At 40.5% G+C, this 17510-nt stretch overlaps 1 protein-coding gene across 1 annotated transcript; it reads right to left on the reverse strand.

Annotated features, from left to right (window-relative positions):
* Window positions 1-1068: 1068 nt before the first annotated feature.
* On the reverse strand, window positions 1069-17159 carry f8 (coagulation factor VIII, procoagulant component). Its single transcript, XM_015028440.1, has 27 exons — window positions 16932-17159; window positions 16722-16822; window positions 15882-16004; window positions 14658-14870; window positions 14332-14514; window positions 14100-14203; window positions 12782-12902; window positions 12448-12691; window positions 12198-12363; window positions 12006-12093; window positions 10489-10706; window positions 10258-10402; window positions 9949-10158; window positions 8686-9350; window positions 8459-8601; window positions 8102-8267; window positions 7697-7927; window positions 7373-7616; window positions 7106-7288; window positions 6419-6535; window positions 5509-5580; window positions 5247-5332; window positions 4999-5154; window positions 4385-4529; window positions 4149-4297; window positions 2612-2794; window positions 1069-1636 (listed from the first exon to the last, which is right to left on the reverse strand). The coding sequence occupies exons 1-27, from the start codon at window positions 17084-17086 to the stop codon at window positions 1466-1468; spliced, it is 4782 nt and encodes a 1593-aa protein (XP_014883926.1). The 5' UTR covers window positions 17087-17159; the 3' UTR covers window positions 1069-1465.
* Window positions 17160-17510: the final 351 nt, after the last annotated feature.

Below are 17510 nucleotides of genomic sequence, written 5' to 3' on the forward strand. Positions count from 1 at the left end.
TAGCAACACTAGAGTGACTCTAGTTTAATAAGTTAATTATAGTACAAATGCACACCACACAGCTGTGGTAAATGTGGGGAAGCTAAAGCATGCCAATGCATTTCCAATGCTGTGTAATGAAAATGATGTAAGTCCCAGTGTTAAAATGTGAGACTGGTCTGTGTTTGTTGTTGCTGCTGCTTTCACATGTTGGGAGCAGCAGCGCGGCACCTGATAAGTGATCACTTATCACCGGCACCTGATAAGTGATCACATCTGGGCGACAGCCTCTGCTTTGCTCCGATTCATCTGCTTTCCTTCTTGTCCCACAGCTACAGATGAATACAGATGCTGTTTGTGTTTTTGAGAGCAGTCTGTGTTTTCAGAGAGATAAAGCGTGACAACCAGGTACAATGTGCTCCTGCCACAGGAGCTCTTAACCTCCAAACACCTCCCGCCTGCCTGGAAACTTCCTGACCGATAATGAGGTGACACATTTTGGTCAGGTCTTATGGTACAAACACCGTGTCGATCCGACCAGTTGCCTTCCAGTCCCACAGCCCAATTATTTTGTCTGTGAACAAACTCGTACTTCCTCTGGGCAACAGAGCTGCATAGTTTAACTTATGACAGAACAATGTTGGAGCTCCACCGTCTCATTGTTTCTGCCAGGAGGGCCTCTTGGAGGTGGATAAGAAAAAACAACATATCAGGACTGAATGAAGAATGAAGGGGCTTGGGAAAAAAGGGGGAAAAACATGAGAAGGCTTCTGGTAAGAAGAAAAGAAAAACAAAAACAAGCAGTGGTGTGCACAGATATTCTAGGGTGCAGGTGATTAAGTGGGAAATAAGGCAACTTGTGCCACAAGTGTGATTTTGTTCTTTTACAGGAACAGCTATAATGTAATATCTATAAATCTATTTAAAATCAATAGCCATATGTTATTGTTTGGCGTCAGATGGTGCACTATTAAAAAACAAAAAAGATTTCAGAAGGATTCTTTTTTGTACAGAAGAAACAGAGCAGGTACTCTAGCACCTCCTAGTGCCTATCTGCGTACGTTTCTGGCAATAAACGCTTGACACATGTTGAAGGTGTCATGAAACTCAGTTTAATATCTCAATTAAAGCAGAGAAAATACAACTTTTCCAATGATATAAAAATAGTCAAACAGTAAAAAGCAACCCAAGTCTGAAATATTTACACCTGCTTACATTCAAAATGTTTTATTTTTTTTTAGCATAATCAAAATCAAGCTTTCCAAAAACACCTACTTCCCTATGAGCTTAGCATAAGTGTGCCCTTCATCAAATATCACAGTGTCAGAAAGAAAACAAGTGAAAATGTAAACAATGTTCTGCCTACAGAGGGAACAGCTTCAAATTGTAACTTAAGTGCGCTACATCATCTCATTATCCAGCAAAATTCACAGAAAAAAAAAAGGTCCAGTTAAAACCTAAAAGCTGCTGTTGCTGGCGCCAGTGTTTACTGCCGGGGCAGTCCGACCCCCCGCTGGGTGTCACAGCCCAACACCTCCAGGCGGAGGGCGATGTCGTTGACCCAGCCCCGTGGGTGGATACGGAGGTAGCGGGCGAACAAAGGAGGCTCGAAAACTGTGAAAACTTCCTCATCTGGATCGTTGTTGCCTGTGAAGATCTGATGAGGAAAAGGAAGAGCAAGAAGTCAGGAAACAGCACAGAAAGATGGCATTTATCATGTCAGTGCATGCAGTTCCTCAGAAAAATACTCTCAGCTCTTGAAGTTTCTCACATTTTGTCTCATTACAAACAGAACAGAAAAGCATAAAGCAGAGAAACATTGTGAAACTGAAGGAAAATGATGAAGCTGCACATTGTTTGTAACAATGTTTGTAACACTTTTGTCTTCTTTCTTTCTTTTCTTCTTTGGGAAATAGCTCAAACTTAAACAGATTGGATGGAAATTGTATTTGAACACACAATTTTCAAGTCCCAGCACATATTTTCTATTTGATCTGGGCCTGGACTCTAACACATGAAGATGGATTGATGTAAAAAAAGAAAAAAAAAAAAAGAAAAAAAGCATTGTATTTCTTAGGCTTGTTGTCCAGGTGGAAGATGAGATGTGACATTTTAGTTTTCCACCACAAATAGTAACTTGCACGCAGAGCAAAGTATTCAATTTTAGCATCTTCTTTCACATGCTTGCTGTTTGCCCTGCATGACCTCTCTTCACACGTTTCAAATTTAAATCCATGTATAATTTTCCTTCCACTCCACTACTTTGTGTTTGTCTAAAATCCCAATGAAATGCAAAATGTTTCTGCTTGTAAACCTGTAAAAGTTGCTGTGGTATTAATACTTTTACATGACACTGTAAAAGTAAATTTAATCCCAAGGACCAAAACATGTGGAAACAGTCTGTAGTTTTACTTTTGCCAGCCATCCATAGATGTAGTTCAAAGTTTTCCAAGACCCAGACTAGTGCTGCAAAAAAAAAAAAACTGGGTTGACTCATCTGCCTGGCAGTCTCAGCTCTGATTCACTGAATAACTGAATAAATATTAGAGTTGGGAAACCTGCAGAGTCAGCCTGGCAGCTGTGACGCAGGCCTGAGTCTAAATGGAAACCGTTTGTGATTTTTTTTGCATACCTTTTCTCTCTGGGAGTTCTCCTCCAAAACGCTGCTCCAGGAATGTCGGTCCTGACTGAATGTGACCGAAAACTCTGTTACCATCATCTGGGTCAGCAACGACCGTGCGCCTTGCGTGATGATGCCTGTGATCCGTTTGACCTTCCCCAAATCCACCTGCAGCCACTCGTGGGGGTTGTTGTTCTGAGGCAAACAAGATTTTGAAGCATCTTCAGATTTCAAGAGGATATTCACTGTGTAGCTCAGTATATGATCAACAAAAGTTGGCTTTTTCACAATAAATTATTTAAAAAAAATGCAATGACTTTCCACAATAAATGAAACCATAAATTTTGTTCCTGAGCATTCTTGGTAAAATACTTTCCTGACATTGGTTTGTGGCTTTAAATTTAAGTTCTCCTGAATTATGTAGTGGGATAATGATCCAAATCATAATAAAAAGTCCAGTGACTAATGGGTCAACAAAACAAAAGGAAGGTTTTAAGATGGCCTAATCCAAGTCTGGAGATACATTTTATTAAGAAGCAGTGGTATGAACTTAAAAAAACAAGTTGTTTAATCTGGAAAACACTCTTCTGGGACAAATGATTGTCCCAGAAGAGTGGGACAAAACCCGTTAGTTATTACAAACACTTTATGGCAGCTGGTGCCCCGGATGGCACACACAATTATTGGGGTGACTACTTTTTCATATAGGTCCAGATTGGTTAAGATATGAAAAAATGAATTTTGTATTTACTTGGGTTGTCTTGGCTTGATATAAAATTTGTTTTGATTGTTGGAAACATGTTGACAAAAAAGGCAAAAAAAGAAGAAACACTTCTCCATATTCCTGCACAAACTTCAGAAAGATTAATATACATATCTTCACTTAACTAGTATTGTATAATTGTTTGTCTTGAAATATGTAAAAGATTTTGCTCACTTATATATCTTAAAAAAAAAAAAAAACATCAACAAACTAATGTCTTCTTAAATTTAGATGGTTGTTGAGAAACCGAAACATAGAAAAACGATGTTTCACCCATGCATCATTTATTCTGCTACTCTTTACTGGCACGATGTGGAAACCGGTTGTGGGCAAAAGTTTCAACTTCAGTTCCTTCATTGTTGAAATTCTTTTGGTTTTATGCAACATTTTGCTGTTTGTTCATCTTATCCTAGAATTATCTTATAACCAAAGGTCGGCACCCAGAGATTGACCTCTGTTGTTCTCCGGTGCTACAGCAGCTCAACGACCTGCCACGAGGACAAGTCACACGCCTGCAGTTCACTTCTGGAAAGTGTTAAAACGATAAGCTGAAGAGGAAAGGAAAGAGAAGCTGAAGCCAAACATGATAACGGAGTGTGAAGAGAGAAAGGTTAATGGTCCGCTTTGCGAGCTTCACTGCTTCTTTGCCACCTGATGGAGACCAAATGTCACCGATAATGCAGACGAAAGGTTATTGAGTGTTTTCATTAATTAATTTCTTTATGCAGTGTGCAGTCGGCATGCTAATCAGTATATATACTTATACTTGCAAAAAGGTGAACACACCTTTGGCCTCCAGGCGTTGGCTCCACCGCTCTGGTGCAGGCGTGCGAGGAAGGGGTACCAGCTTCGCAGGAAAGACGACTGAAACGATGAGGCGCTAAAGCTGCTGTCATTAATGCTCCCCCTTTCAAGTCCCAAAGGCAGAGAGCAGCCTGCTCATGCACACACACACATAAAACATACAGTCTGAGTCATTTCTCACTTTCTGCAAGTGCTAAAAAAAAGTTGAATCAACTCACTGTTCAGATCGCATCCCAGCAGCTCCAGTCGGAGAGCGGGTTTCTGCTTGTAGTCGTGTGGATGAATCCTGATGTAGCGAGCCACTAATGGTGGAGAGAATCTGTTTTCCTTTGTCTTGGAGCTGTCCAGGTTGCCACGAAACTTCTGCAGCACAGTCAGAGTAGTTTGGGATTTTTCATTGTAGTTTAATTTTATTTCGTTGCGACGTTCTGATTGTCTTCAGTTAGCTTTCATTAGTTTTTGCGGTGGGTTTGTTAGTTTTTATTAATTATAAGTAGTGTAAATATTAGTTTCAGTTTAGTTTCTATTAGTTATGTTAGTAGTTTTAGTTTTTTCATACTTTGGTTAATTTTTAGGTGGAGAATTAACTAATGCTAATTTTTTGCATCAAAACGCTGGGTTCCAACCGACAGGCACACTTTGGCATGCCCCGGTTAAATTTCTTCAGGAATTTTCTAGTTTCAGCTTTTGTTATTTTGTTCGTTTTGGTTTACTATAACAACCTTGAACTGCAGCACAGTCAGACAGAGAACAGTTCAGACTAACAGGACTATGAAGATTATTACATAGCTGTTTAGCCTTTGCTCTGATGTCTAAGGAACTGTAGACATACCCTGGTGTTAATGGAGCTGTTTCCCCTGTAAGTGGTCCAAGTCTCTTGGTCGAGGCTGTAGGACACTTTGAAGGTGGCGGTGTAGTGGTCCCTCAGCTTCGACCTCACCCCCTGTGTCTGGATGCCATGCAGTAGGGTGGGCCTCAGAAGATCAACCTGAAACCACAAATGATTTTACACTGAATGTTTCACAACAATACCTAAACTTTAGCTTCGTGTGTCACGTGTAAATGCTCAGAACGTCTTACCTGCAACCATGACTTGTTGCCCTTTCCCATCCAGGCGTTGTAAAAACCAGTCATATCGAGTCTTGCCAGCCTTGGCTCCCAGCTACCTGGAAACAGAAACATAAACCAACGTAAAGACCATAACCCCATCGTACTTCCTGATGTTTGTATTTCATGAAGTGGAGGTATTTTCTTTAAATTGACTGAATATTGTGCTAATTCTTTTGGTACTTCCACATTAGAAAGCCTGTTGCAAATAAAAGAAAAACCTAGCTGGCCTTACCGCTGTGATCTGATGCTGTAATCTGGGAGTCTTCGATCCGCCCTGATTTCATTCCCAGAGGTAAAACACATCCTGCATGTCACAACATCGAAAGAAAAGTTCAGTATAATGTGTTCCTAAAATATGCAGTAAACACGTTTAAAGCAAACAACAGCATGCAGTATTTAAATTTCAGTTGTGAAATGCGTTTCAGCGTTTTGACTTTTTCTGTAACTGATGAAACTTCTGATATTACCCTGAGCAATGAGGGGATTCTGGGATAACCCAGCTCTGAAATTAGAGTGGGCATTGACGAAGGCCATGATTCAAACATTGTACTGAAACACTCTGATTCATGTATTTAACTTATTGTTCCATTCTTTTTATTTCTAATAAATAAAAATGATTTTTTAAGTTAGTAATAAGCGTAAAACATTTATTACCATTTCCTGAACTAACTGTCCGGAAAATATGGCCTATCAATTAAAATATTACACACTGTGATATATAGGAAATCAGGCATTTATTCCTGATGAATGTCTTACTTATCAGGCATTTATCAGGAATGGTTTACAACTGATAGAAGTTTCCCAGAACATTTTTATTTTATCTAAACCTAATGAAAAAGACAGGACCTCAAGCAACAGGGATTTCTTTATTCTAGTTCGAGCAATTCTGGCAACTATGGTACAAACAGAACAATAGATGTCAGCATAAAAATATCAAGGATTCAAAAAAACTGATGACAAATCACCAGAACAATCAAAAAATGCTGAAGTTTGTGTCTCATTGAGTTTGGGGAGTTTTTCTTATAGATACGCACATCCCAGAAATCTTAATGCCCATCTGAGTCTAAACCCAGTAACACAGTTTGATTCAAAAGCGTCCAATTCAATCAGTACTTCTGTCAGTAGGACGCGTGTGCACCTACTTGGATCATAGACCAAGAGTTTGGCTCTCATCCCAGCCAGCTGGTATTCGCCGATGGTGCACTCCACTAACCATGTCCCAACCGTCGGGGGTTTCATCTCCACCGTCCCAAAAACACCTTCAGGAATGAGAACAGAGCAATGAGTGAGACAGAGAAAGTTCATGTTACATAGAAATGTATTTATTTCTAAATAATTAATTAATCTTGATTATTAGTTTTTACAGATCAGATGTTTTAATGTTTTTTTCTTTAGACTTTGGTTGATTTTATGCCACTGTTTATTCATAAGTTGGCATTCAGTGCTTGCCAAAATTGTTTACAACAGTTTGGGTGGTTTGGACGGCAGCAAGAGTCTGCAACATCAAAACAACCGCAGTAAGTGCAGTACAGGTGCACCACAAGGTTGGTTGGTGCCTATATCCAGAAGTCATTGGGCATGTGGTTGGGTACAGTCTGGACAGGACGCCTGTCCATCAGAGGCAAAAAGTCCAAATAACCAAAGGACAATTTAGAGAGACCAGTTAACCTTGCTGTCAGGATGGGAGGATGTTGGAGTCCCTAGAGAGAACCCACACATGCAACAGAACTCCAGACTATCACTATTGATCATAAAAAGACATCAATAAAGTTTGGCCCCCTTCTAGGGAAAGTATGGATACAAATGTGTGTTTGAGTGTGTGTTTTTACCTGGAAACAGGTTGAAGACACCCATACGATGTTCTTGTTTACCATGGACAGTGAAAGGCAAACCATGGAAGTGAACTGCATGGTACTCTTTGTCGCCTCCAACATTAAGAAGGTGCCACCTCACCGGCTGATGCTGGGCCACAACCAAACCAGGAAGAGTCTCGGCCACATAGCCATTTATGGCTAAGGAAAAATATTCATTGCCTTCGTTAGTGGACGCATTGCAGAGCAGAAAAAGCAAGCTTTACAAGAAACACAATGAGTCACCTGCAAACTTATTGCTGGTGTGGTACCATGGATCCTGTGTGTTGGCCTGACAGGGGGGAGAGCAGTGCTTCAGCAGGTTCTCCTCATGGTACCAGCTTTTAGTTTCATCAAAGGTATGGAAAAGCAGGGAGAAATCCTGGATGTCTGGATGCATTTTGAGGTTATTCTGCCATCTGTTAGTCTGCAATGTTCCAGACTTACAGATCACAAGTGGACCAACCAGACCAGAGTGAAGGTCCCTCTCCTGTATGAGACAAAGAAATTGAGTGAGGATGTTTGCTACATGAATCAGTTTTTGAATGTGTAAGTAACAGAGCAGCAGACCTTGTCCACAGTGGAGTAGTAAGCTCCAGTCTTGCAGTTAAACTCAGGATCAGAGGGACCTTGATACTTGCTAATTTTCCAGTTGTACGTCCGGGTCTGTCCTGGAGGAACAGGTTCTCCAGGAATATCAGAGGATGCACTGCTCTCTGCAGGGCTAAGATGCTGGCTGCGGTCATACACTCCATGAAGATGAAGGGAGTAGGGTCTCTTGGCGTTGTTCTTAAAGGTCACCTGAGTTAGGACACGGCATAGATGAGAAACATTAGATTTGACTTCATAATCAGATGTATTTATATTCTTGTCATTAACAAAATGTATCTATTTTCTATGACAGATCAGAAGAAAGCAGGAAGGAAGAGGAAAAACTTTTCTTGTGCTTCTTTCCTTACAGAGGAAGAAACTCACTGTGAGGAGATCGTTAACTTCAGTTCTGATGACAGGTCCCATGATTCCCAAGTGTTCCTCAAGCTCTGTTCTGTTGATGAGCTGCTTGAAGTCTTTATCCACATAAGCGCGATACACCACCTTCGTATAACTAGGAAGGAACTTCCTCATCCCCCGACGCATCTCTCTGATTTGAGGAAAATCAATTATTAAGAGCGAGTTAGAAGAATCACTGTGTCTGCTCTCTTGTAGAACCACCTTTCACAGAAACTTCATTTACAAGTCCGCAAAGTTATGTCTCTACTAGATTAACAATTCCAGACACTCATACACTACTTTCCAAAAATAGCCCAAGTTTGGTCAGATTTTTATTCCCACCTGGGTTTAATGACTTGATGTGGTGTTTTGATGCCATAATCCCATGTGATTTCATCTGCGGCGATGTAGTAATTACGGGGTTTGGTTTCTCCAGAGCGCGGACCAATTAAACCCGTGCCAAATACTTCTGATGAACCGTTCACCTGTTGAAACAGTTAAACATTTATTTATAGTAGTAAAGCAGAAAGTTTGGAATGTCCTGAATAAGACAAAAACTAAACGTGTACCTCATTGTTGTAGTCATCATACTCAAAGGACAGATTGACCTCTGTTGTGTTGCCATCAGTGAAGTTGTATTCAAGGTCCAACATATCGTCTAAAAGACCCTCAGATTCAGAATAGATGTAGTTTTCACCCATCTCCTCCACTGGAGAAATTAAGTTTTCAGAGCGGACCTGTTGACTTTCTGATGCGTCACCATTTGGTGTGATGTCATTGTTCTCTGTCCAGTTCCCGCCTGCCTCTCGTTTCTGTCTCCCACCTCTGTTTTCTTCTGCATTAGTCAGATTTTCAGGAGTTGTCCAGCCACCATCTCTCTCTAATTCTTCCAGGACATCTTCTGGGATCCTCGCATCTGAGGGAACTTGTTCCCTTTTCACTGACGCCACCTGCACTCTCTTCAGCTGACACAGGCCATGTTCATCTTCGCCCAAAGTTGCATTTTGACCAGTAGTGTTGTTGGCGACAGGTTTTTTGCACACCCGAACCAACATTGTGCCATTCTGAGGTTTAATGCCCCTCGGTTGCCAAAATGCGTTGTCAATAAATTCAGAGATATCTTCATAGTCATTGCGGTCGACCAGAGAAAAGTCTCTGCAGACGCGGACAGTGTAGCGGATGGTCATTCCCCGACTTCTAAGCTTGCTGTCAAAGGCACTTATCTCCCACTCACCTGGAAGACAAAGTCAGGATGTAGTGCTATGCAGCAGTGTTCAGACCTTAAACTTTTTTTTTTTTTACATTTTTTTACATTTTTTCACATTCCAACCAATAATTTGATGTACTTTACTAGGATTTTACGTAAAACACCCATGAGCTCATGACTGTGAAGTGAAAGGAAAGAATAGATGGTTTTCATTGATAGCAAAATGAAGAGGTTTATTAAGGACTCTGGAGGAGCTGCAGAGATCCACAGCTCAGGTGTGAGGATCTGTCAATTGGACAGAAATTATTTGTGCACCTCACAAATCTGGACTTTATGGAGATGAAGCTTTCTGTTTAAAGAATGAAAGTGAAAATTGAAGCAGGACGCAGGCCACTCTTTGTGAAATCATAGGTCCAAGCTATTTTCAGTAAGAAATGCATCCAGAATCACCGAACGGCAACTCCCAGCACTTCAGATCACCAATTATCACCAATTAAACTAGAATCTCTGTCCACCCACTTATTAAGATGATAAAATCAATCCAGACGTTCAGCTTTGAACCGTAAACCAATGAGCGAACATGTTCATGTTAGGAACTGGGTGTAAATGTGAGCTTTTCCCTCACCGATCACTTCTGTCACCATGGGAACAGTTACAGCCGTCATGGGGAAGAGGGTGAGAACAGACTGGTAGAGGCCTTGGTACTGAAACAGGTTTCCGGTGAAATAGACGGAGAGGAATTCGCTCTGGGTTCCCACGTTGGCCACGTGCCAGAAGGGGACGTCCCTCTGACACATGACAAACTGACGCCCGCTAAACATGGTGCCGTTTACACCTGAGGGGGGGAGGCACATTCAAAGTACACGACTTTGTTTTCACTAACAATGGTGGAAACAGATCAAATAAAAAACAAATGCAAACATGTGGAACTCACTGTAGATGACATTGGAGTCATAGAAATCAGGGTCTGTGGTGTTGTAGGAGCTTTGAGTTGACCTCTTCATGTTTTCCTTAAAGTACCAACTTCTGTTCTCGTCAAACACAGCAAATATGAGACTTAGCTCCTGGTCGGGGTCCATCTGCAAGGAATGAAGAAACAAAAAAAGCGTTACAGCCAATAGTAGACAGTAAGGACAGTACGTGTCTGACGCGTTTTTCATCTCACCAGACTTCCACTGTTGTCATTAGTGTCGTGCTTGCAGATGAGTAGGGTCCCGACCAACCCAGAGGCCAGGTCCTGCTCTGGGGAGATGGTGCTTTGATACAGCTGAGTCAGGCACTGGGGGTCTCCATCCAAGGGTCCGTCATCTGAAGTTAGCTTCCAAGTGTAGCCCAACGTCCCGTTGGGTGGAACTCCCAATGTACGCAGGTCATACCCGGCAGCTGTTGAGAGAGATTTGAGCAGGCTGAAGAAAAGCTGATGCTAATGAGAAGATCTTCAGAGATTTGTGAGGTTCTTGCTAATTTTACTGAACTGTTCAGGATTTTACATGAAAGACGAATGCATAGGTGAAGCGGAAGTAGAATAATACGTAGTTACTGAAAAAATATATTTTAAATAAAAATTTGAAAGATTTTATTTTATTTTTTTGCTTTTGAATTCAAGAGCCCTTTATTTTAATATAAATTTTGTCATAAAAAACTGCCTTTGGAAGTAAATAATATGTAGTGATATCCTTTCTTAGATATTTTAAATGATCAAAACTTTATTCAGAGTTAAGCTTTTTGATTGGCGTTCACCTGTTTATTTTATGAGTAAATATTTATGCATATATAAACCAGACAGTCATGGATTAGCAGAAACAGGTGAATAATATACAAATTTACAGAATAGAATCATCTGCCAGTAACTACGATTGACTACTAAAATAAACAGATATCTACTTACCATTAATGAATATGGACATGGTCATATGATTTGTTAAATGCAATATCATGAAAGCAAAAACAAGTTACAAATGAAAAGACAGGGAGCTTAAAGAGATATTATTTTAACAGGAATTAGCAGTTAAAATTATTTTACTGAAATTTGGGGACAGATTTAATTTAGAGCTTATTGGTTTATGGTATAAAATCAAAATAAATCCCATCCCGTGCGTGGATGACAACATTGACAACATTGATAAACTTCAGAGAACATGAATCTTTTAGCAAACACAGATAAATAACATTTTTAAAATGATATTTCCGCTCTTATTGCACATCTGATTGTCTCCATTGAAGTACTGTGTTGTAACTAGTCTATCTTTTTTAATGTTCAATGTACATGCAATGCATATTATTGTTATTATTGTTGTTAATCTTGTTTTTTAGGTATTGTTTGCTTTAACACTTTAACTTTTGGTGCAAACATTTATATCTCTTGCTTCTGTTGCACCTGAATTGTGCACAATAAAGGCTGCTTCTATTCTATTCTATTCTATTCTATTCTATTCTATTCTATTCTATTCTATTCTATTCTATTCTATTCTTTTCTAATTTCACCCTCGATGTACCCCTGTGGGAAAGTGCCACTCTGGTGGTTTCTGTGCTTGCAGCAAAATCACACTTCCTCCTTTTCCCTGTTGCGTTGCTGCTAACACAAACTTGCATCAGCATCATGCGGGCATCCAGAGCCTGAGGACATCTCTTTTATTCTCCACAAACACAGTGAATGCAGATTTCTTCAGGGCGTAGGCTTACCATCAGCGTATCCCGGTCCTGGAACAATCTTGGTAAGGCCATTAGAGTAGATATTGAAAGGGCGACTGGCTAAGTTTCTAAAATAAATCTGGAAAAAATCAACAAAAGGTGGATAAATAAAAAAGAAAAAAAGAAAAATCCCAAATAGAGCAGATTGTTAGCATGCACTTATCAGACTTTCAAACAACTCACATGGATTTCATCGTTGACTCTTCCTTTCAGTAGGGGACCCAGCAGGGTCCGAGAGGGATTCTTCCTCACAGTGAAGGATGGATCTGCGTACTCAACATACACAACCTTCTTATATGTGTAGCCAAGGTGATGGGGAGAAGCAGGCAAATATCTGGACTGTAATTCACTGGTAAGAGGAAAAAGAAGGGAAACAATTTGCTTAGCAACAAAATATTTATGCTTTTCCCTTTTTCCTTCCACATTTCCTCACCTGTCTGTGGGTTTCAGATGAGGAGCGTAGTTCCAGGTGACTTCCTCAGCAGCAATATAGTGGATGAACGGGCGACTCGGTCCTCCGCCGGATCTGGGTTGGACTTGTGACTTTGGTATTTCTTCTATGTTGAACACATATTCTGAGCTTTCGTCATAGATGATATCATGTTCCTTAACTTTGCGCACTTCCTTGGTGACGGGTTCCGGGCATTTCTCCACCGTAAACAATGCATTCATGCCATCTATGAAACAGTTAATGTTGGTTATTCCAAACTTAAGGAGTTGTTGTTATATTCTAATAAGTTAAACTGATTTTTTTTTTTTTTTTTTACCATATCGATGAGCGTGGATCTGACAGCTGATGAGGAACTGGCCCGTGGTTGCCGGTCTCATTTCTGCAGTGATGAATGTCATTGGAGTCACTTCCACTGTGACTTTACGATGGGTCAGTACCTGGAAATAAACAATTTATAGTACATAGATTTCATTTAGATATTAGACTCAACTAACTGTTTGGATAAAAACTTTAGACAAAAGGATAAAAAACTACTTTCTAGACAACCTTTTAGCCAAATGTGTTTAAGCTTGAAATCACCTGTGAACCTCAAAAGTTCTGGAGCCCAAGCCGGATTTATGTAAAAAATTGCCGGATGTTTGTAGTTTTGATTTCTACAAATTTAAAAGCAAAATCCTGGCTAATGAATAAAGGATAATTTGTGTTGTACTAACCCTTTTTTAACCTTAAAAATATTTTTTTTGTATGTGAAAATGAGATATAAGAGATAGAAAAATGTCAGTCTGAATCAATTGCCTGTTCTTGCTGGCCAGATTTACTTAGTGGAAGTGGAAGAAAATAGATAGGTAGTTTTTTTTACCATATTTATTTACAATAAAAATTGGCGTATTGAGTATGTATTGCTTTGAACTGATGCCTCAGAATAAAATTTGGTGCAACATTTTCATAAAACTCAAATAACTTTTTTCTATTGGAGAAAAAGTTACATTTCTTCCTTCCATTTCACATTAAGTTTTCATAATATGTGAAAAAGCTTAGGTTTTTCCAAGGAACTATAAATGTAATTGTATATTGTCCAGGGAGCTGTCCATAGCAGGTCCAGCCTGTTCCAGGACTTCACCAGCCAATTCCAGGTCAGTAGTTCAAACATGACCTGGGATGACATTAAGTTGCCCCAGCAGGCTGAGTTCTTTTGAACGAAAGCTAAGGAGGAGTTTATCATGCAGCATAATTTCTGTTTATAGATGCAATTAATCAATATCTGTTTGGAAATCCGTACATCATATTTAAACTTGCAAAATCTCTACAGATGCGTAAAAAAAAAGGGCACACAACATCAATAAGCAAGCATAGAGCATAGAGTTGTTTTCAGAGTTCTCCCGTTTATATGTGCAGCCAACAAAGATGCTGTTATGCTCTTGGATGAAGAAACACAATCTCACAGATAAAGGTCAACCTTGTCTACTGACTTTGGCAATACCACGCAGTTCTCGACAGAAATGCCAGAAGGAGATCTGCTAGGCCTCCAACACTGCAGACCTGAGGCATTTCCTGAGCGCCCTGCAGGCATCTTATCTGGCCGACGTCCCTGACCGGTCTGCTGTGACTGCCTCTTATCTGAAGTCTTTGTTTACCTGCACTGTGTGATCCTGGAAGCGAATGGAGTGGATTTCTGGAGTAGTGCTCAACCCGATCATATGCCAAGACACCGGGTAATTACCCTGACACATTGTCAAACCTGCACATAGACAGAGACGGATTCAGTGTAATCACTGAGCAAAGCACTGAGCAAAGCATGCATGCATGCTTAACATTTCAGTATGCATGTATGCAGCAACGTCTTCTGCGGTGTGTTGGGCGGCTTACCAGGTAAAGTGGCGTTGATGTATCCATTGATGGTGTGGTATTCGTTCCTGCCATCGCTTCTCCTGAACTTCTCCCTGCTCATCCTCTCCTCCATCTCTCCATACCAGCTTTTAGTCTCATCGAACACGGCAAACAGAAGGACAAATGCTGGGAATCTCCTCTGGCCGTCCTCTGTGAAAGCACCTGATGCAGGATTTTAAAGTTAGGTGACTTACTTGGTGAAATATCCAGGTTTTAAATCTGAAATAAACCATTTGACTTCTTCCTGAACTACCAGCTCCTGTGAATGAATGTATTTTTATGACTCATTCCAGCAGCTCACTGACTTGATTTGCAGATGAGCAGGGCGCCGATGAGTCCGGAGTTCATGTCTCGCACCGTGTCCACCTGGGAGGAGTACGAGTACGTGAGGCAGTCAGGGTCACTGATGGTCGGGCCGTCGCTGAAGCTGATGTCCCAGACATACTCATAATATCCGCCGGGCTGGACGGCATCATCCTCCTTCTCCTGACCAGTGGTGGAGTCATCATATCCAGCTCCTGGAAAGAGAGGATATCCCATGAGTTGTTTTAGCTACCAAGGTGGATCAAAAGAGTAAAAGCTGCTCCCACTAAAAGCCTCAAGATATGAAAAAAAAATTGAGGAAAGAAATGTCAGAAAGTAATTAAAGTTCTTTGGGAAGCAGTGACTCACAGCAAAAACATTAATCAGACAAATGGACACCAAAACAGCTGAACATGTTCTTTTTTGTATTCAACAACTTTAACATGATCCACTCTTTAGTGTTGGTCTTTCAGATAAAATCCAAATAAAATGTGTCACATTTTCCAGTTGTGATGTGATAGAATATGAAAACAGCAAAGGCAGAATATGTCTGAATAGGCTAAACCCCGAACGTGACAAAAGCAGCTTTTCAGATTATAAAGTCAGTTATCGGAACCGAGCTGCTTGCAGGAAGTGATGGTTTGGGACGGTCAGCAGCATTAGAGTCTAATCCGGTGCTGTCTGCGAATGGGATTAACTATGAAGCGCCACACGTGGGTACTAGATTCTCACAAGAGCCAGAGAGATGAGCAGTTTGGCTCCCGCAACCCGCAAAAGATCTGCACACATGAGATAATGGTGACCGTTGTTCTCTGTCACTTCTTGAGAATCAAGAGGGGTTTTTTTTATTTATTTTTTTTTTTATAGGGGTTCCTGTTCATTGAAAGCATTTTTTCACAGTTTATTCATAATAATGTTATAAAAACTGCTTCATTCATTACATGTCAAGTTTAAAAAGGAAACTATGTAGTGACTCAAACTGTTAAATAATCCCACATGGTAATGCAACTCACTGAAACAGCAAGCGGTCAGTTTGCAGCTATTTCTGTCTGTGTTTTCCATTTCTTCATCTGCACTGCAACAGATCTTTAAGCCTTACCATGAGTCAAGCATCTGAGTCAATCTGTTGCTCATTATTTGACCAAGGAGAGGGGCATGCTGCTCACTAATGTGAGCAAACCATGTTGCTGCGTTCCAGGAGCAAAAAAAAAAAGATTAATGCTTACCTTCAGACTGCTTCCAGTAGGTGATCCCCACCGGGCTGATGCTGTAGGGCCGAGACGCCAGGTTTTTGAAGTGGACCACCACTCTATCCCCAGCCTGGGCCACAATCACTGGGCCCTGAATACCTGGCATCACATAACATCACATGCTACAATTGTAACATTTTCAAACATGATATGATGTTTGTTAATGTGAAAAAGTATGTTTATGCTAGATTCAGCGACAGCGGATGAAGGAGGAGGGACGATCTTCTTCATATTATTATTATTACTTATATTACTATAGTAGTATCATGTATTGTTTGAATGTATCAGGAGAAATAAGAAATATTTATGGATTGCAGCATTTATTGCTTTATAATTAATAACATATTTATGCTCTCTTGTCTCTTGATAAGAGTTTTCCTCCCTCATTTTTGGCTCCAAGCCTTCAAGTAATATCAGGCGTACATAATAATGTCAGTGGCAGAGTTTTAAAATATTTGTCTTTTGGGAAATTTCATATATATATATATATATATATATTGAAATCAACTGCTTTGTGTTAAGATGCTTACATATAATTTTTACTTTTAAATAATTAGATAAATAAAAAAAATAAAAAATTCAAACTACATTTCCATTTTCACAGCCAATTTAATAAAATTCCTGAAATTTTGCGTAAGCTTTTGGTTTGGTGTGACGCCACAGAATTAGTAATGTTCTTTCATTCACAAGGCTTTCAAGAAGCACCACTTGCTATATTCATTCATTCATTCATTCATTCATTCATTCATTCATTATGTTACTGACAAGTTTCCTGCCCTCATTAAGTAAGTGTAAATGAAAGTGTGCACCACCCACCTGTCCAGGCTGGTCTCGGTCTGGGGACAGTGAATGCAGCATCTGTGTACTCCCTGTAAATGGCCTTGATGTATTTTTGAGGAATGGTTTTGAGGTTTCCTCTGGAGAAAATTAAGGAATAGTTAGCCATAAGACAAACTTAGGGTCAAAGCACTGCACTACACTTTTCCCTGATCATCTAGATCAAGCAACAGCGTCTGAACTGCTTACCTTTGCTCGGATGCGCGGCCCCCATCGTCCAGGTGGATGTAGTCCCACCCGATCTCCACCACTGCTATGAAGTATTCCCTAACAGCGCCCTGCTGGACCTCCCTGGCGGAGCAGCAGAGGAAGAGCGGCAGCAGGAGCAGCAGCGGTGTCCTCATCCCTTCTGTGTGCGCACCTGTTAGCTCCACTTCAGTGTCCCGGTGTGAAACACCAACCAGGCTCTGTTGCGCCTCCTCTGGGCTCCGATATTTAAGGGAGGAGGGAGAAGAGGAAGGTCAAGAAGACGGTGAAGGGAGAGCACGTGGGGGCGGAGAGGCGCGCGTGGGCAGTCGTGACATCACACAAGTTTTTCTGGAAGATGAGTTTGTCTTGGAGACGCCATGGTAATAAAACTCACTTGTAGCTGCACTCTGTCCTTTAAAATCACTGGGTCATAGCTTTAGGTCATCATTGTAAAGGTTTAACAATTTAAAAGAAGTTAGATATGAACAACTAAAAAGCTATTTATGAAATAAAACATAAATGTGTATTTATCTATTTATGAAGTTATTTATCCACTCAGAAAAAAAGGGCTCACATTAA

This window comes from Poecilia latipinna, unplaced genomic scaffold (genome assembly GCF_001443285.1).
Source record: "Poecilia latipinna isolate Pla-1442-1.1 unplaced genomic scaffold, P_latipinna-1.0 Scaffold0, whole genome shotgun sequence".
NCBI lineage: Eukaryota > Metazoa > Chordata > Actinopteri > Cyprinodontiformes > Poeciliidae > Poecilia > Poecilia latipinna.

Excerpts from the sequence above, each read along its gene's own strand:
- f8 (XM_015028440.1), bottom strand. The coding sequence starts at position 17,086 with ATGAGGACACCGCTGCTGCTCCTGCTGCCGCTCTTCCTCTGCTGCTCC. Across the intron at positions 12,903-14,099 it reads TCCAGGATCACACAGTGCAG|GTACTGACCCATCGTAAAGT; the intron begins GTAAACAAAGAC and ends GTTTATTTCCAG. Across the intron at positions 1,637-2,611 it reads AGAACTCCCAGAGAGAAAAG|ATCTTCACAGGCAACAACGA; the intron begins GTATGCAAAAAA and ends TTTCCTCATCAG.